This window comes from Nelusetta ayraudi, unplaced genomic scaffold, assembly GCF_046127955.1.
Source record: "Nelusetta ayraudi isolate G7.1 ecotype Tasmania unplaced genomic scaffold, CSIRO-AGI_Nayr_v1 ptg000034l, whole genome shotgun sequence".
Lineage (NCBI taxonomy): Eukaryota > Metazoa > Chordata > Actinopteri > Tetraodontiformes > Monacanthidae > Nelusetta > Nelusetta ayraudi.
In genome coordinates, this window is record NW_027466084.1 from 5,133,749 (window position 1) to 5,152,096 (window position 18,348).

Here is an 18,348-nt window from a genome sequence, read left to right on the forward strand (position 1 = left end):
AAAAATACTCAAGTAAACTACAGATGCGATACCTGAAAAATCTATTTATAGTAGTGTAATGAAGAATGTGTACTTTGCACCACTGTGCCTGGATGGCTGTCCGGATGGTGCAGGTTGGTTGCAGAGTCTGGAGCAGTTCTGGGTGGCTGACCTGACCTTCTCCACCACCCTGCTGGGACAGTTCCTGGAGGACATGGAGGCCTACGCAGAGGTGAGGCCACCATTGGTCTACACTCATCATCTTCTCTAGTCATACATTCCAGTAAATAGTTATAGTAATGTATATACGATTGCAACTATTTGCTCAAGTGGGATTATAATGCAATACTCGGTTGTGGGTGTTATAGAGAATGTCTTGAAAGTAGACAGGAGCAGTTAGTGTGTGTGTGTGTGTGTGTGTGTGTGTGTGTGTGTGTGTGTGTGTGTGTGTGTGTGTGTGTGTGTGTGTGTGTGTGTGTGTGTGTGTGTGTGTGTGTGTGTGTGTGTGTGTGTGGTCACTACTGAAACATGGGATGTTTTGTCAAAAATATTATAAAAGTATATTGAATGATCAACTAAGATATTCTGATGGTGTTTGGTTCAAAATCAACTTTATGCCCTTTACAAAGAAAAGTTTTGGATTCAAAATCCAATGATTCTGATAAATCACTCTTGAAAACTTTAAGATGTCTTTTTTAATTTTCCTGTGAATTTTGAAAAATAACATTTCAAAGAAATGTATTTACTAATGGAGGACCAGAAGTGCCAAAATTAAATAAATAAATAAATAAATACATCATCATGAAATAATTATTTAAATGTGTCATTAATTAATTACAATTTGAAGTAAACACAACAATGTGTAATTAATTCATTAAAATACCAATTCATTTCATGGAAAAATATATATATTTATTTCACTATTTAATTAATTATTTCATGGTCCTGTGTTGCAGTGCTTCATGAATTTATTTTATCCGTCAAATTCGCCCATCAAAGTCAGTGGGCAGATCCTAACACCTGATTGGTTACACTGCACATCAAGTCAAGGCAAATCGATTCTGGATAATTGGTCGGAGAGTGCAGAAATAACTCTGCCAATTTCATTAAATTCCTCTGCTTTACACGCTACGTGCTCGGGGTCAGCAGGTCCTGATTCCACATAGTCTGCAAGTTCTGAAATCTCTCTCGCCAACTCCCTCCAACATTCATGGAGATCCTCCACCAACAAAGCCGCCATGTTTAGAAAGACTTCAGACGAAAGCGGTGGATTAGACTCCATTTGAGTAAGCCCCACCCACTGACTTTGATGGGCGGGTTTGACAGATATAATAAATTCCTGAGGCGCTGCAACACAACCATGAAATAATTAAATAAATAGTGAAATAATTATATTTCACTATTGAATTGGTATTTTAATTAATTAATGACACATTTAAATAATTATCTATTGACGTATTCATTTAATTTTGGCACTTTTAGTCCTCCATAATTTACAAGGTAGATTTAAACACAATTTTAATACATCAGTATAACCCCTATTTTTCTTTTGATATTTCATTGTGTTTCTGTAGTGACACATTTTGGGCGAGGAAAAATATTCCAAAGCTGTCTGAAAAATACAAAACGAGAACTAACTGTGCAAATACTAAAAATGTGTACCTTGGATATCATAAAACTAACATACATGAAAAGTTTTTGGGAAAAGACACATTTATTTCAAGATGTTTCCAACTCTGACTTTGCACCAATTCTGTAGAATGGCCCATATATATGTATTTACATATGTGTATATATTATACTTCACTGCTGCTTTGCCGCTGGCTGCATCGTGAATGCACGCAAAACTAAACACAATCACAACAATAATAAGTGCGTTATTTCATTTCATGGTAACCGTAATTTGAACTGATTTGGTTTTGGAAATGCAGCGTTACTCTTCACACTGAGTGCACTATTATGTCAGTGCCCAACACGGTTCGGTTCACATCCATTAGTTTACTTGTGAAAAGTTTTTCATGGGAAATGAGTGACACAGGTGATGCTTAAAGGTCCATTCAAATGTATATTTAATAGTTATAAAATGACCAAATGTCACATTTAAGCATAGTTAAAAATGTAATCTGTTTTCCCTATGTTTTCCTCCTCTGCAGGATCTGAATCACGTGGCGTGTGGAGAGACCCTGGACGACGACATCCCGCCTCCCTCGGTGTCGCTGCCGAAGCTGGCGGCTCTGTTGAGGGTGTTCAGCACGGTGGTCCGCAGCATCGGCGAGCGATTCAGCCCCCTCAGGGGCCCACCCATCACAGACGGCTACGTTTCTGATGTAAGACACCACAACGCCAAGTCCATGGACTGAGTCGTGTAGAACCAGTGGTTCTCCACTGGTGGAGTCTCAGGACCATCAGCAGTTCCCCCCCCCCCCCCCCATTATGAAGTCGCAAAGACCTAAATTTATTCCACAGAAATCAAATCGCGAGCCCACTTTCTGTCATTCCTGGTAAATAAATTATTGAAGTGATTGAATTGAACAACAAAGCTGTTGCTATCCATCCATCCATCCATCCATCCATCCATCCTCTACCACTTATCCGGAGTCGGGTCGCGGGGGCAACAGTCTCAGAAGAGATGTCCATACTTCCCTGGCCCTCATCACCTCCTCCAGTTCATCCAGCGGGACCCCAAGGCGTTCATTTATTTAATTTCCTGTAAAGGATTAATAAAGTACATCAATCAATTCCGGCTGCTTGTATCCGCGGTCTCGTCCTTTGGGTCATTTTCCCAAAGCTCGTGACCATAGGTGAGGGTAGGACCGTAGATCGACCGATAAATCGAGAGCTTTGCCTTTTGGCTTCGCTCCTTCACCACGACAGATCGTACAGCGACCGCATCACTGCAGATGCTGCAACGATCTACCTGTTGATCTCGCGCTGCATCATTCCCTCACTTGTGAACGAGACCCCCAGATACTTGAACTCCGCCACATAAGGCAGGGTCTCTCCACTGACCCAGAGAGGGCAAACCACCTTTTTCCAGTCGGTTGCCTTGTTGTTCCAATTCCAACATCAAGCATTCAATCATCAAGCTTGTTGGTTTATTGTTTATTTTTTTCCTTGTGTGGTCCACAGCTCCTGAGCCGGGTCCTGGTTTGCGTGACCATAGCAAAGCAGGTTCTGTTTTCGGAGGCGGTTCTCACGGCGGGGAACGAGTGTGTGGGCGTCCTGCTGGCCAGCGTGGAGCCCTGCGGCTCGTTGATGGACACAGTGCTGCTCTATGGCCTGGACCAGCTCCACAGCTGTGGAACCTGTGGATCAGACTACATCCTGTCAGCACTCAACCTTCTCACTCTGGTCTGGGCCACATTTTATATAATTTTATTTTTTTTATTATTATTATTTTATTAGCAGATTATTTGATCAGCAACTGACCACACGCACATTCTTTTTACACTCTCTGGTCATGCATTAAATCATCTTACTGTCTTGTCTGTAATAATGTGTATTGACCGTGATCAATATTTTTGTAGTTTCTTTAATCTACAGATACAGAAAAACTTTTGACTATTGTCTCTTTTTCTTGATTTTCCTCATAACACAATTATAAATGTATTTACAGCCTTTATCTTTATCATATTTCGTGTGCATTTTCACATTTTAACTAAAAGATATACTCGGATTATATTTTTATGTATGCACTCTTTTTCTCATATTGTTTTGTATATACTCATATACTTTAGTGTTTTACTGTTTGCTTTTCGCCTAAAAGCTTTGATTTTCTGTTGCTTTCAGATAGTGGACCAGATTAACACAAAGCTTCCATTATCATTTGTTGAGCAACTGTTGGCACCAAACTCCCACCTGCTGGAACTGCGCTTCCACAGAGACAAAGAGGTGAGCATCTTTTATCTCGCAGCTAACAGTTCATATCCTGTTGCTGGCATCGCTTCAACTTTCTTCAAATTAAAGCTGAGAGTCATTTTTAATGAGCAGCTATGTGTCTGTCTGTGTTTGTGTGCATACTCCTGGCTCACCCTACAGGTAATGTCAGCTGTTCATAGTGTGTACCAGGCCTTGCTGAGCCTCAAGAACATCCCAACACTGGAGGCGGCCTATAAACTGGTACTAGGCGAGATGACGTGTGCCTTATCCAGCTTGACACTCACACTGAAGCCCAGCAGCAGAGCCCCAGCAGCTGGTGTCCCTGGTCCCAGCATCCAGCACCCTGCCTACACCAACCTCTCCATCCCCCTGGACAAGGCTCAGTTCACCCTCGTCTTCAACCTCAGCACTCTCACAACTATTGGAAACACCAAGAATTCTCTCATTGGGGTGAGTGCAGCTGTGTGTTTTTGGCAGGCTATTTTTCTGAGAAGTGTATTATTTAAAGGTCTAGTGTGTCATTTTTGAAGAGTTCTTCTTCTTCGTTGAGTTCATCTGCCAGCATTCACCTTAAATGCCAAATGCGCTGTCAGGCTGCGGCGTAGTGTTTTTCAAACTTTTTTTGAGACAAGCACATTTTTTACATTGAAAAAATGGCATGGCACACCACCAACCAAAAAAATGATACCCATTTTTACCCAATTACTGACCAGAGGTACACAATAAGGGACATTTGCCACAGTGATCTGCCACAGTGATTTGCCACAGTGATCTTCAAAAGCCACTGGCCCAGAGGACCCAGGAGGGGGGAGTTTTTTGTGCCCCCCTGCCCCACTGCCCAGGCAGTTTAACCCGGGCGTCTGCTTCTGGGCCTTGACTGCCACCAGCTCAAAACAGCCCTCCCCACAGTTTACATGCACACAAACTTAAACAGGTGGTGTTCATCGTTAATTAACTAATAAAATAATTGTATCATAATGATTCCTAGATATTGATATCATTATGAATAGAAATCATAATTCAAACGCCGATGTACAGTGTCACAAATGGGACACGTGTGCTTGCAGATCTGCGTTTTCAAGCGAGCGCAAGTTATTTTCTCTGTAGTTCCACAACAATGCGTATGCGTATCACATGTTCATACACGTTAACTTTTCTCGAAGGGGCCGTTTACACAGGGATGGATTGTTCAAAAACGCTCTCGAAAAAAAAACGCTTTTACACAAAGCCGTCTGCATGGATACGCTGGAAACGACTGAAGACGATGTCGTTTCTATCCTCGATCTGGTGTGGCGCCGTAAGTTTACTCCTTGAAGGCGGAGGAAGAAGAACACCTGAAGCGCGCTGTGTTTAAATAAGCAGTAGCTTGACATGAGCACCACTGAGAATAGAAAGATCGCTTGTGAAAAGACGGTGTGGATAAACAACAGAGTTGAACTGCTGCTACCAGTTATTCTAGAACAAAAACCCCCCAAAAAAAGTCCATGTTAAGGTTGCCAGTAAAAGTTCGGCAACTTTTTAGCCCGCCGACCCAATATAAAATCAATAAAAAGTAAAACGGGAGGTTTGCAAATCGCTTATGTTATGTTTATTTTCACTTTGCACACAATCCACGATCAATCCTTGAGCACCGGGTGTTATTGTTCACTATAGTTTGCGGTTTGTTGTAGTGGAGGTTTACTGGGAGACTGCAGGCTGATCAGTAGTAGCAGGGACAGGTCGCTGCCCGGGGCTGTTGTTGTGAGTTGTCGTCTGCACCTCATGGCCGCTCAGATTGCAAAGGCAGGGGGTGGGGTTTAGAGATGTGAGGTCAGCGTTTCAAGAAATGATTTTTTTTTCTCTTTTCTCTTTCGCAAAGCCGGGCTAGGAGGCGTTCCGCGGGAGGGAGTGAGATGTGTTTATGTCCCACGGAGAGCACGGCGCTGACTGTCTTTGATCGGGATCACGTAACGTGTTAGTGGTAGTTATCGAGACGATGTATCATGTGCCACTTTCAACACAAGGGGACAGAACTTATCAGGGACCACCAGCGGGGAAACGTCAGCTTTCACTGAGTCCTCACCAACAGGCACCCACTTTCTGAAAAGCACGTCATTACACAAGAAGTATCCATTTGGGGCACTAGTGATCTCCGGGGTAGGTAAAACACGCTCAAATAATCCCTTTAAAGAAGGATCGCTACGCTGCTCCTGCATTACTTCACTGTGAGAGAGCGACAGAGGGAGTTCAGACAGAGACAGGACAGTCACATCAACACTGCTACCGTGAGATGGCAGAAGTAGAAGAGACCTCTAGCGATGCTCCAGAATGGGTGAGGGTGGGGTATCTGTCCATACCCGACTACCCGCGATGCCGTTGCCCAGAATAAAATACACCCCTTCAATAAGCAATGCCGGTCGCACACCTACAACTGTATCGCCTATTAACCAAGTCACAATCGAGCACTAACTTGTACAAAGGAACAGGGAGGACTCTCAACCCCATCCCGCGACCGAGTAAAGGATCACCAGTGTCAGTCTCAATGAAAAACGGCAGGTCTGCAAAAGTAGTGACATCTAGCGTAGTTTACCACCATTTAAAATGAATCGACAGATCTCGGCCACGTACGTCTGGCTAGTTTTTCGCGCCCACGTTCTAAAATGCTGGCGGTATTGCCTCTGGCGCCAATTCATTCGCATTCAGGACCGCAGATTTTATTTTGGAGTAGCTGGAAATATCCTCAAGGCTGAGGGTTGAATACGCTTCTTGAGCTTTCCCTGTGAGGCCACACTGCAGCATAAGTGCGCAATCTGCCTCCGGCCAATCTCTTGCCTTAACCACACGTTTGAACGAGAGAAATAATGTGTCCGGATCCCGTTCATCGCACTGTGGCAACAAGCGCAAGTTATTTACGTCAAACCCAGGCACAGAATAACTGGGCGCCTGTCCGCCTGGAGCCTCGCCAGCCAACGTCTTTGATCACGGCCAACCGACTTTTCTCCAAATCCAACTTCGCCCTCTCCAACTCTTGGCGAAATCTCTCCGCCTCAATTTGTTTTTTTATTTCCAGTTCATGTTTCATTTTTTAGTGTTCGAATTGCGAAATAAACATCTCTCTCTGCTGCTCAAAAGTTAATCCCAGTGTGTGGAAAGATGAAGTAGTAGGACATGGCGACAAAACCGGTTTGTTCGAGGACATTAAACCACTGCTGATCAACTCTGTTTTAATAGCATTTCTGATTTTTTTCTTTGAGGCGTACGGCGACGGAAAAATGCTCCGCAACTTGGAGCAACTGCTCCCTTGACCACTTGTCCAGTGACTCCAAAGACGGAGTGGCAATAAAATCTTCTACGGCAGACGTAGTGGGTACAATAACTTGACAAACCGCAAGCAACCGGACCCGACAGACCCCACATTTACGCTTGCGCACAAGGAGAAACGATCCTCAACCCAGTTCGGAGTTTCCCTTCTACCTGAAGACCAGCGCGACTACCTAAGCTCCCCTCTAGTCTTCATGCAGCTACTTGCGGTGGGTATTTATGCAATGGCTACCGCTGGTTCAGGAGAGCTGACGTTACACGTTACGTCCACGAAACATTCTTGTGGATCCATTGTAGACTGTGACAAAGTGAAAATAAACACAACATAAGCGATTTGCAAACCCCGTTTTCCTCTTTTATTGATTTTCTTTTGGGTTGGCGGACTGGGAAACTGAGGCAGGAAACCTAAATGACAAAAATGTTAGCAAACTTTTAGCGGCATGATGCCCAGTCAACCTTAGCTTGTACCTTTCAAACCTTTGTGTTCTAAAGTAACTCGAAGCAGAAGTTCAACTCTGTCGTTTATCCACACCATCACGAGCGATCTTTCTTTCTACTCTCAGTGGTGCTCATGTTAGCGAGCTACTGCTTCTTCAAACATGACGTTCTTCAGGTGTTCTTCCTCCGCCTTCAGGGAGTAAACTTGCGGCCCCACACCAGGCTGGCCATAGGTACTACATCGTCTTCAGTTGTCTCCAGTCTCCACATTGTCAAAAAATATGCCTTTGTGTAAAAGTTTTTTTTTTTTTTTTTTTTTTTTTTTTTGAGAGCGTTTTCGAAGATGTGCTGTTTCAAATAATCCGGCCCCGTATAAACAGCCTCTTAAGCCCCTTTCCCACTAAAAGTAGGGGGTTGACATTGTGTTTTTTGAACGTGGGTCGGCTCTCAATCAATCGGCATTTGGCCCCTTTCCCACAGTCCAAACCCAGCGGGGTTTGGTCAGTGGGAGCAACATGGAAGCAGTGATGAGCAACATGGAAGCGAGTCCGGCGGTGGCCAGTGTTCTTTGTTGTTGGGCACTTTTGACTGTATGATGTCGTTCACACCAGACTTGAAGCGGCGCGCACCTCCGCGGCCGGCTTGCGCCGTGCAGCGATCGTTTCAGCGTCTGGTCTATTTTGTGTGCAAGCTGCGAGCGAAAAAGCCAGAGGACAATAAACAATTTTCAAGAGCTGATGGAACGTAATCGAACAACACGCCGCGACTGGCGTGAGGTTATGACTTAGCGCACCTAACGCTCAACGCTATCCTGTGCAGCAGGTAAAAGATGTGATGTCGACGTGGGTCTCCCTTTCCCACCGCAAACCGATGGGAGCCAAGCCAATCGTAGCCGTTTTCAACCCGGCTCCATTGCCGGGTTGTTTGATGCGTTTCGGTGCAGCTCGGTGGCCTTTCCACTGTCAACAAGTGCCGATTCGTAGCGGGTCTTCATTACGTTTTTTGGCCAGAGTGAAAGGGGCTTAAATGTACCGTCATTATCGTCAATCGGTTGTGTGGCCATGTTGTTGTATTATTGGATTGGAAAGAGAAAAGAAAAGACGAAAAGTAGAAGAGAAAAGTTAATGTGTATCAACATGTGATAACGCATACGCGTTGCTGTGTTTAACCGTCTTGCTTGTAAACACAGATCTGCAGGCACACGTGTCACAAATGGGACGCGATTTCTTCATCGATGTTTGAATTATGATTTCTATCTATAATGTAATTAACATCTTTGAATTATTATGATACGATTATGTTAATAGTTAATTAACGATGAACACCTCCTGTCTAAGTTCGTGTGCATGTAAACTGTGGAGAGGGCTGTTTTGAGCTGGTGGCAGTCAAGGCCCAGAAGAAGACGCCAAGGTTATACTGCCTGGGCATCAGGAGGGGGCCACAAAAAAAAGCTAACTGAGGAGGAGATGGTGAAAGAACTTATTTTACTTGAGTAATCCACTGTTGGAAGAAGTGTACTTGCACCTTTGTGCTGCACTTTTGAAAGCCTACCTCAAAAAATTAAATGTTATTAAATCAAAGAGTTCTTTTTCGCTATTATGATACCTGATGTTGACCTGGGCCAGTGGTATCTACCTATCTGTCTGTGTATATATATAGATATCGATATACAGCATCTATATATCTATATATGTGTATATATAGATATATACATATATCTATATAGATAGATAGATATTTATAGATATATATATATATACAGTACTACCCAGAAAATTTGAATATCCTGAAAATGTTGCTGTATTTCCCCATGTCTGAACTCCTCTGAGCCAACCCAAGACAGACTTTTTAAAGGCTCAGGGCCCTTGTGCAGGTGTTTTGGATTCTTTGGACTCTTTGAACCTACAAAACTGAAGCTTTTCACAGTATTCAAATTTTCTGAGTTAGTGGGTTTGTGGTTTTAATAAGCTGAAAATCTTAATCAGCAAAGTTACAACAAGGAACTGCTTGAGATATGTCAATTTGCGTGTAGTGGCTCAATAAAATTTGTTGGTTTCATCTTTTATGTTAAATTGCCAAAATAAAACAACTTTTACTTGATATGCTAATTTTTCTGGTAGTACTGTGTATATATGTATATGTGTATATGTATATATATATATATATATATATATATATATGTGTGTGTGTGTGTGTGTGTGTGTGTATATACGTATGTATGTATATACATACGTATGTATATATCTGTGTGTATATATATATATATATATATATTCCAGGTGTGCTCAAACTACAGGTGACTCTAAATTTAATAAACATAAATATGTTATCTGTATCGTGCTTGAAAAAACACATATCGTGCATCCCTATTTTTTACCCTTATTTTCACTGTAAATGTCTTGTTTTTTTTATGTTTTTTTTTTAAATATTTTTTTCTCCAGATGTGGGCCTTGTCTCCGACGGTTTTTGCACTGCTGAGTCATAACCTGATGTTGGTCCACTCAGATTTAGCTGTCCTCTACCCTTCCATCCAGTTTGCAGTTCTCTACACTTTGTACTCTCACTGCACAAGGTAATAAACCGTAATCCTCCTAAGAGCATTTTTTCAAATTGCTTAAATGAAGTGCTGTGAAACTATTTCAGACTTCTGTTCTTTCCATAGCATTGAAGTCATCTGTTTGTCTTTCCTGCAATAGCATTTAAAGGTCCAGTGTGTAATATTTAGAGATTTCAAAGAATAAACAGCGACGTCAAGTGGTTACATTTTAGATTGCAGCCGTCTATCGCTCTTGTTCCCCCTACTGAGCTTACCAGTGAACTCTGGTGGCATGCACACCCAAACCTGGATACCTCATCCACCTTCCTTTTCTTCATTGGTTTATTTGAGGACGCCAGTGTTCACCATAAATACTAAACGAACTGTCAGGCAGCAGGATATTCCACAGCAGGCTTCCTTAGAATTATGGTGATGCAAGATGGCAGCTAACTGAGAGCAAGACTCTTATTGATGTATGGATATTCTGATATATATGTATGAAAACCGTTATAAGGGTAGGAAAACCACATGAAATTTATTGTATTGCAAGTATACAACTTTTATTAATGTATTTATGGGCAGTATGTTAAGCTTTTACCAATATAAAAATCATAAATCAAGCCAAATATTACACACTGGAACTTTCAGTTTATGAGACATGGAGAATCATGATTCCAAATCACTGTCAGTATTTTTTTATTATTATTTCAATCAATGCATCTAACAGTCACTTTTCCCTTTCACAATTCATCATTTTCCAAAGTTGTCTTTTTACCACCAAATTCCCACACAATCCGTCTGCATCACGCACTGCGGACTGAACGACGTCCACTCCAGTCAATGGTTGCAGTTGTGCAGCTCGCACCCACAACACTTTCCTGGGGCGTCTCCGAGGCCACGTGCTGCTCTGCTTTGCCAGAACACGTCTAAATTTATTTTCCCGTGCCTTGGTTCCCATTTCTCGACTGTTACAGATATCAGACCGCACTAATTAGGGAAATTAACGCCGTTCAGTAAAATTTTAAAATATATTTTTGTTTTTTTCCTTTGTTACTCTATAAATATTGTATTTTATTTATTTTTAATTATATGATTTTTTCCTCTCTTTGCACTATATTGTTGCTGCAACGATGCAAACATTCAATAAAAATGTGTTCAATGTTGCATGTTTTTTTTTTCCTTCAATTCCTTCCTTTATTTTCTGATCCTTCCACCAGACACGACCAGTTCATCTCGTCCAGCCTGTCGTCGTCGTCTCCGTCCTTGTTTGACGGCGCCGTCATCAGCACTGTGACCACAGCTACCAAGAAACACTTCAGCACCTTGCTAAGCCTTCTGGGAGGTCTGCTGGTGAAGGAGAACCTCAATCTGGAGACCAGGTGTTTGTCTTTGTGTTATCATTCATTATTGATTCATTTTTGGTTGTTGTTAACCGCATTGCCTGATCGATCCAACATTGTTTCATGTGGTGGTGGTGGTATTTCAGGAAGCTGCTGATGACGTGGGCTCAGGAGATCTCGGTACTGATGAAGAAGTCGGACACGTACAGCCCCCTCTTCTCGCTTCCCTCCTTCACCAAGTTTTGTTCGGGCCTCTTGTCAAACGGTGAGACGAGACAAATAGTGTAGTGAGAGATTCTCTTCTTCATCTTCTTTTTCTTCCTTCTTCCTTCTTTCTTCTTTCTTCTTCCTTCCTTCTTCCTTTTTCCTTCTTCTTCTTCCTACTTTGCTTCTCCTTCTTCATCTTTTTGAGCAGCACTGGAATTTTATTGTTTCCAATGTATTGTGCCTGGTTGAACAGGACTTAATGAGGATCAGAGCATCTGCCTGCAGGCATGCCACTGTCTGCAGATCCTCTCCTCGTCCATGTCCACGGAGCAGCAGCAGAGGTCTCTCACCAAACAGTTAATCTACAGTCAAACACTATTGTGGAAAAAATAGTTTATTGTCTGCAGTGTTTCCTTGTTTCCTGTTTCAAGTTAGCGCTGAACCCTGTTGTTGTGGTGTGTGTGTTCAGGTGTGTGGATGTGTGCAGAGTGCAGCTGGTCCACTCAGCCATGAGGGTGAGGCAGGCCTACGGCAAGCTGTTGAGGACCATCCCCCTGGACGTGGCTCTCAGGTAAGACTTTCAGTCTCAGACAGTTGGAGAAATTAACCAGATTTTTTATTTATTTTTTAAAAAAAATTTTCCGGGCGAAGAAAAATACCTTTATTTATTCCACGTTGCGGAAATTTGAATGATATTTGGAATTAAAACGAGTGCAAAGAGTGACTTAAAAAGAAATAAAGAAATAAAATATATTAACGTGATTCACATATCTAAAGATAGATATATATATATACCAAAAAAATACCAAATTTAAAAAAAAAATTGCTGCTACACACATACACCACCACCCGTTTCTGCCCTCTGCATCCATCTCTCACACACACACCCTCCTCCTGCTAATGCACATGCTATATCACACACAGACACCATGCACCATATATATCCATAGACAAAAGTGAACTGAGACATGCATACAGTTGCAAGAAAAAGTATGTAAACCCCTGTTTTTCTCCACACATAGCGTTGTGTGTTTCTTCCAAACAACTACATTTTGGTTTCATCTGTCCACAGAATATTTTACCTGTAGTGCTGTGGAACATCCATGTGCTCTTTTGCAAACTTCAAACGTGCAGCAATATTTTATTTTTACTTTTTATTTTTTGCACAGCAATGTCTTCCTCCGTGGTGTCCTCCCATGAAATCCGTTCTTGTTTAATGTTTTACTTATTGTAGATTTGTCAACAATAATCTTTGCATGTGCCAAAAGATTTCTGTAAGTCTTTAGCTGACACTCTAGGATCGGGACATATGGACATCAAGGGTTATAGATATACTTTTGTAACCCTTTCCAGCTTCATTCAAGCCAACGATTCTTGATCGTAGATCTTCTGAAAGCTCTTTTGTGCGAGCCATGGTTCATATCAGGCGATGCCTCTCGAGAACAGCAAACGCAAGACTGGTGTGTGTTTTTTATAGGGCAGGGCAGCTTTGACCAACACAACCAATCTCACCACATTGATTAGACTCCAGGTTGGCTGACTCCTGGCTCCAATTGGCTCTTGGAGAAGTCATTAGCCTAGGGGTTCACATACTTTTCCCACCCTACACTGTGAATGTTTACATGTTGTGTTCAATAAAAACATGAAAACTTAGAATTTTTTGTGCGGTGTTAGTTTAAGCAGACTGTGTTTGTCTCGTGATGTGACTTAGATGAAGATCAGAACATATTTGATGACCAATTTATGCAGAAATCCAAGTAATGCCAAAGGGTTCACATACTTTTTCTTGCAACTGTACATGATCGTTTACATATTCCCATAAGGACAATAACTGAAACCAAAGACAAATTGCAATAACCTGCTGCACTTTCTATTTAATGTCATTTACTTTTCTTGTTACATTTGCTATGCGTACTGCCAACCAGTCCTTGCACTGTTGCATCTTCTGGAAATATTTGTAGTCATTATCTGTCTTATCTATTTTATTGCATTTATAGTAACACCGTACCTTACTGCCATTACTTTGTTGTATATCTTGTACAATGACCGTAAAGGCTGTCTATCTTTTAATTTTTTTCACAGTAATGGAAGCCACTCTGAAATGCAGAAAATATCAGTGGCCATCCGCTACCACATGAGCCGGGCGCCGTGCAGCACGTTTCACCCACAGGACTTCAGCGACCTCATCAGCTTCATTCTCTATGGGATGCTGCATCGTGGAGGGTACGTGAAAGAAAAGTCACTCGGGGCAAATGAAATGGAATGTCAACAAACTGTTACTGTGTAAAACTGCTTTCAAAGTCAAGATGATATTTTCCAACACGAGAGGCAAAAAGTTATCTGTGGAAACATTTTTTTTACAAAAGACAAAATTCCAGGGCTGCATTGGTGTGACTCTGTTGTCTCAGTTAATTGTTAACTGGGTCCAAACATTTATGCAAACAAAACGGGTGCATCTTGGGTAAAGATGTCTTGAAAGAATACGTTAGTTATCATAGCAGAAATATAAATGAACAAATGAAGCAATAACTTGTCATTGCGCAAGAACGACAATGTTTGAATGTTTTTGCTCATGTTATTGTTGTTAGAAAAAAAATATTTGGTTGCCTTTGGTGGGAAAACGCAGTGGAAAAAATTTACTTCACCCTTTGTATGATGTTGTAAAAAACAAACAAAAACACACAAAAGCAGAAAAAAACATTATGTATCATATTTTTTGTATTTGGTAATCAGCTGACATGTGACAATATGCTGAATGATGTTGATATTTTGTATTTATTAAATATTTCTTTCTGCTGCACCACTGTTTTCATGTTGGAAATGATGGTTGTTACTTTCTTATTATTTATTATATGTGTGTATATATACAAATATATATGTATGCATGCATGCACATACACATACACACAGTTATACGTATTTTCACTTACGATATGTTCACTTGGCACACACAAAACATTTCTGTTGATGTGAAGAACTTGCTCCATATGTCTTAAAATCTCTTAAAAAACAAAGCAAAAGGGAAACTGCCCACCACTGCGACCCAATCAAAACAATATCGCAATCCACTTGTTGAGAGCTACGAACCACTGCTCCACACCAATGACTGTTGTTGTCTGTTGTCATAAAAAGTGTGTGTGTGCGCACGTGTGTCTGTCCGTCTGTCCCCTCAGGAAGGAGTCATGGCTGGAGCGTTTGTACTGGAGCTGCCAGCGGCTGGAGCAGCAGGAGGAGCGAGGGGGAGGAGGTGGCTCCTCCTCCTCCAGCGAGGCCGCGGGCGGCTCGCTGCCTCCAGCCCTGCTCAAGACGGAGACGCTGCTGTGGCAGTGGGCAGTCTGGGAGGCTGCTCAGTTCACCGTGCTCTCCAAACTACGAACACCGCTGGGCCGAGCCCAGGACACCTTCCAGACCATCGAAGGTCAAGACAGTCTAACAGTCCAATCAGCTATTGAGTTTTAACTTGGGACGCACCCATGCCACTTTCTTTAATCAACCAGTAGAGTACGAGTACTTGCGTCACAAGTTTCACTGCAGTACAAACACGCATTTAACAAAATTGTCATATACATGCACGTATGACTGGTATCGGCACGTATTTTACGAGTACAAGTGGAGCAGGGGTGCCCATTATATCGACCGGTCGATCGCAAAGGTAGTTTCCATCATAATATACAATGTGCTGGATTTTCTTTTTATATGTGCTGGATTATACTGTGAAACATAAACGTGACGTGTCGGCTTTGACACTGTTCAGATCAGCCATCATATAAAGTAGATATAAAACAGATTTCACGTTAAATCTGAATCTATAATGAACAAAATCAATGTATACTTTAAATACCTGCATTTTGTTTGAGACCAGACAGTTAGTTTTTTTTTTCTAACTGCGGCGTTGGTGCGTCGCTATTTAATAATTTCCTTTTTTTGTACCTACAGAATTGCATACATTTTTAAATCCGTTGTGTGATGTGTGTGCGTGTCTCCCAGGTATCATCCGAAGCCTGGCTACCCACTCTTTGAACCCGGAACAGGACATTGGAGCGTGGGCCGGCTCGGGGTTCGACAGCGACGGCCATCACTCCAACCAGCTCCGCCTCACTCTACTGCTGCAGTACCTGGAGAACTTGGAAAAGCTCATGTACAACGCATACGAAGGCTGCGCCACGGCTCTCACTGCTCCCCCGAAGGTATTTAGGAGCACGCCAACACCTTTAAACATACTTATACACACAGTGTGTTAACGGGACACGTACTGTGTGTCATTGTTCACGTGAGTGACTGCAGCTGTGGACTCGTCTTGTTTGTTGGCAGAAATCATGTAAAGTGGTTGCAGAGAAGAAGTGGTTGCATTGACTGTCGGGGTGGCAAACTATATATATATATATATATATATATACATATATATATATATATATATATATATATATATATATATATATATATATATGTTTATATATATATGTTTATATATATAAAAAATAAATACTCTGATAAAAGCAAAAGTACTGATTCCACTGCTTTACTCAAATAAAAGTAAGAAAGTACAGCTTCTGAAATGTACTTAAGTTAAAAGTATACATGTTTTTTGCAAACAATACAGTTGATAATTTTGCAAAAATGAAACAGTTGTGACAGAATAATGTGGATTGAATTGAGCAGAGGTCTTGATGAGCATCTGAATTATTTTCTAGCAGCTTTGCTACTCTGATAAATTTATTTTCTTTTTCAACTGCCGCTCATCCAAACTGTAATCAGTGATAGTTTTGACCAGTGAGACATATTATTGGATGTTCATACTTTTTATAACAATAACCAATGTTATTTTCTACATTTTCTTTTCCTCTGAGCTGAAAACGTACTGAGTAGCTCTACTTGAAGCAACAACAACTGCAATAATAATTGAATCAATTTTAGCAGGGTTTGTGTCTTTTACTACACATTTAAAACACAAAAGTAACCAGCGTGTTTTTTCCAATGTAAGCAATAGAAAGTACAGATATTTGTGTACAAATGTAAGTTAGTAAAAATAAAAAGTCTTCAGAAAAAGAAATACTCAAGTAAAGTACGGTAAGTATTTGTACTTTACTTGCCACCTCTGATTGGCTGTAGGTCACAGCCATAGTGTGAAGTACTGAAGTACTCTTATATGCACATTACAGTATATTATAATATATCCACATTATATACATATGATGCCTCCCTGTCTGTCTGTCCTTTAGGGTATCAGGACGTTCTTCTACACCAACCGTCAGACATGCCAGGACTGGCTGACCAGGATCCGGCTGGCCCTAATGAGGGTCGGGATCCTCTGTGGTCAGCCAGCGGTGACCGTCCGCCACGGCTTCGACCTCCTTTCAGAGGTCAAGAACAGCAGCACCCAGCTTACTGTGAGGACACTTTCAAAAAGCGAAGCTCTAGTCTATTGGCCTTCTAAATGGAAGCAAATAGATTTGGATGGATGGATGCATAGATGGATGGATGGATAGATGGATGATACATAGATACCTGGATAGGTGGGTGGATACATAGATAGATATGTGGATACGATACAAGATAGATAAATGGATAGATAGATGTGCAGCTGGATGGATACTTGGATAATGGATACATGAATAGATGGATGGATGGATGGATGGATAGATAGATAGATAGATATATGAATGATGGATAAATAGATGGATGGATAGATATAAAGAGAGGGATGATGGATGGATAGATATAATGAGAGAGGGATGATGGATGGATAGATATACAGAGAGGGATGATGGATGGATAGATAGATATATGAAGGATAGATGGATGGATGGATACAAAGAGAGAGGGATGATAGATAGATAGATGGATAGATGATGGATAATAGATGAATGGATGGATAAATCCACAGACAGATGGATAGGTACATAGAGAGATGGATGGATGGATACATAGGTGGTTAAATGGATGGATAGTATGGATTCTTATGTGAGAAAATAAAACCCTTGTCTCCTAACTAACCGGACAGGGTCTGGAGTTGGAGGTTCCCTTGACCTTGCTGGCTGAAGCTCTGTGTGAGCTGCGGTGCCCAGAGGCCATCCAGGGCCTGGCCACCTGGAGCCTCCTCACCACTGGGAAGAGTCTGGCCTGGCTATCCTCAGTGGCTGTGCAGGCTGCAGGGCGGTAGGTGGCGCTGTTCTTCCATCTCATCAAAGTCACTGGTACTTCACACTTTGTTTAACTTGTCCTTTGGTAATGAGTGTGTACATTTCTGTGTTGTTTGTGTGAAAAGTTTTGAGAAGGCAGCTGTGGAGTACCAGGATCAACTGTCCTCCATCACTGGAATTGACTGCACCCTGAAAAGCTCCGAGGGCTTCCTGCTTACCATCTCCAACAGCACCAGCAGCCCAAAACACACCAGCAACGGTAACCAGAATAGAATAGATTTACTTTATTGATCCAAAATTGGGAAACTACAGCATTTAAAACAATACAAAAAATAAACTATGCAGTAATTGAAGTAATTAAAGTAAAATTAAAGTAAAACAAACAAATAAAAAGACAGTCAATTTTGCTGTCTTTATATTCACACTTCTTGTTTTCTTTTAGGACAAGATAGACAATGTGTCCTGCAGTAATATTCTCTGGTTTATGTCATATAGATTTTCTTATTCATAAGTATGATATGAATTCAAA

The 18,348-nt window shown here is 41.6% G+C and overlaps 1 protein-coding gene across 3 annotated transcripts in view; it reads left to right on the forward strand.

Annotated features, from left to right (window-relative positions):
- The window catches only part of smg1 (SMG1 nonsense mediated mRNA decay associated PI3K related kinase), an 83,991-nt gene that overhangs the window by 16,677 nt on the left and 48,966 nt on the right, over window positions 1-18,348 (forward strand). For all 3 annotated transcript variants that reach the window (XM_076032663.1, XM_076032665.1, XM_076032664.1), the window contains exons 9-24: window positions 114-211; window positions 2,133-2,306; window positions 3,109-3,330; window positions 3,769-3,870; window positions 4,018-4,308; window positions 10,038-10,168; window positions 11,350-11,511; window positions 11,619-11,737; window positions 11,933-12,020; window positions 12,149-12,250; window positions 13,762-13,902; window positions 14,853-15,097; window positions 15,667-15,866; window positions 16,899-17,066; window positions 17,681-17,835; window positions 17,945-18,078. In XM_076032663.1, the coding sequence (XP_075888778.1) occupies window positions 114-211; window positions 2,133-2,306; window positions 3,109-3,330; window positions 3,769-3,870; window positions 4,018-4,308; window positions 10,038-10,168; window positions 11,350-11,511; window positions 11,619-11,737; window positions 11,933-12,020; window positions 12,149-12,250; window positions 13,762-13,902; window positions 14,853-15,097; window positions 15,667-15,866; window positions 16,899-17,066; window positions 17,681-17,835; window positions 17,945-18,078 (2,532 nt within the window). The remainder of the gene's footprint in view (window positions 1-113; window positions 212-2,132; window positions 2,307-3,108; window positions 3,331-3,768; window positions 3,871-4,017; window positions 4,309-10,037; window positions 10,169-11,349; window positions 11,512-11,618; window positions 11,738-11,932; window positions 12,021-12,148; window positions 12,251-13,761; window positions 13,903-14,852; window positions 15,098-15,666; window positions 15,867-16,898; window positions 17,067-17,680; window positions 17,836-17,944; window positions 18,079-18,348) is intronic.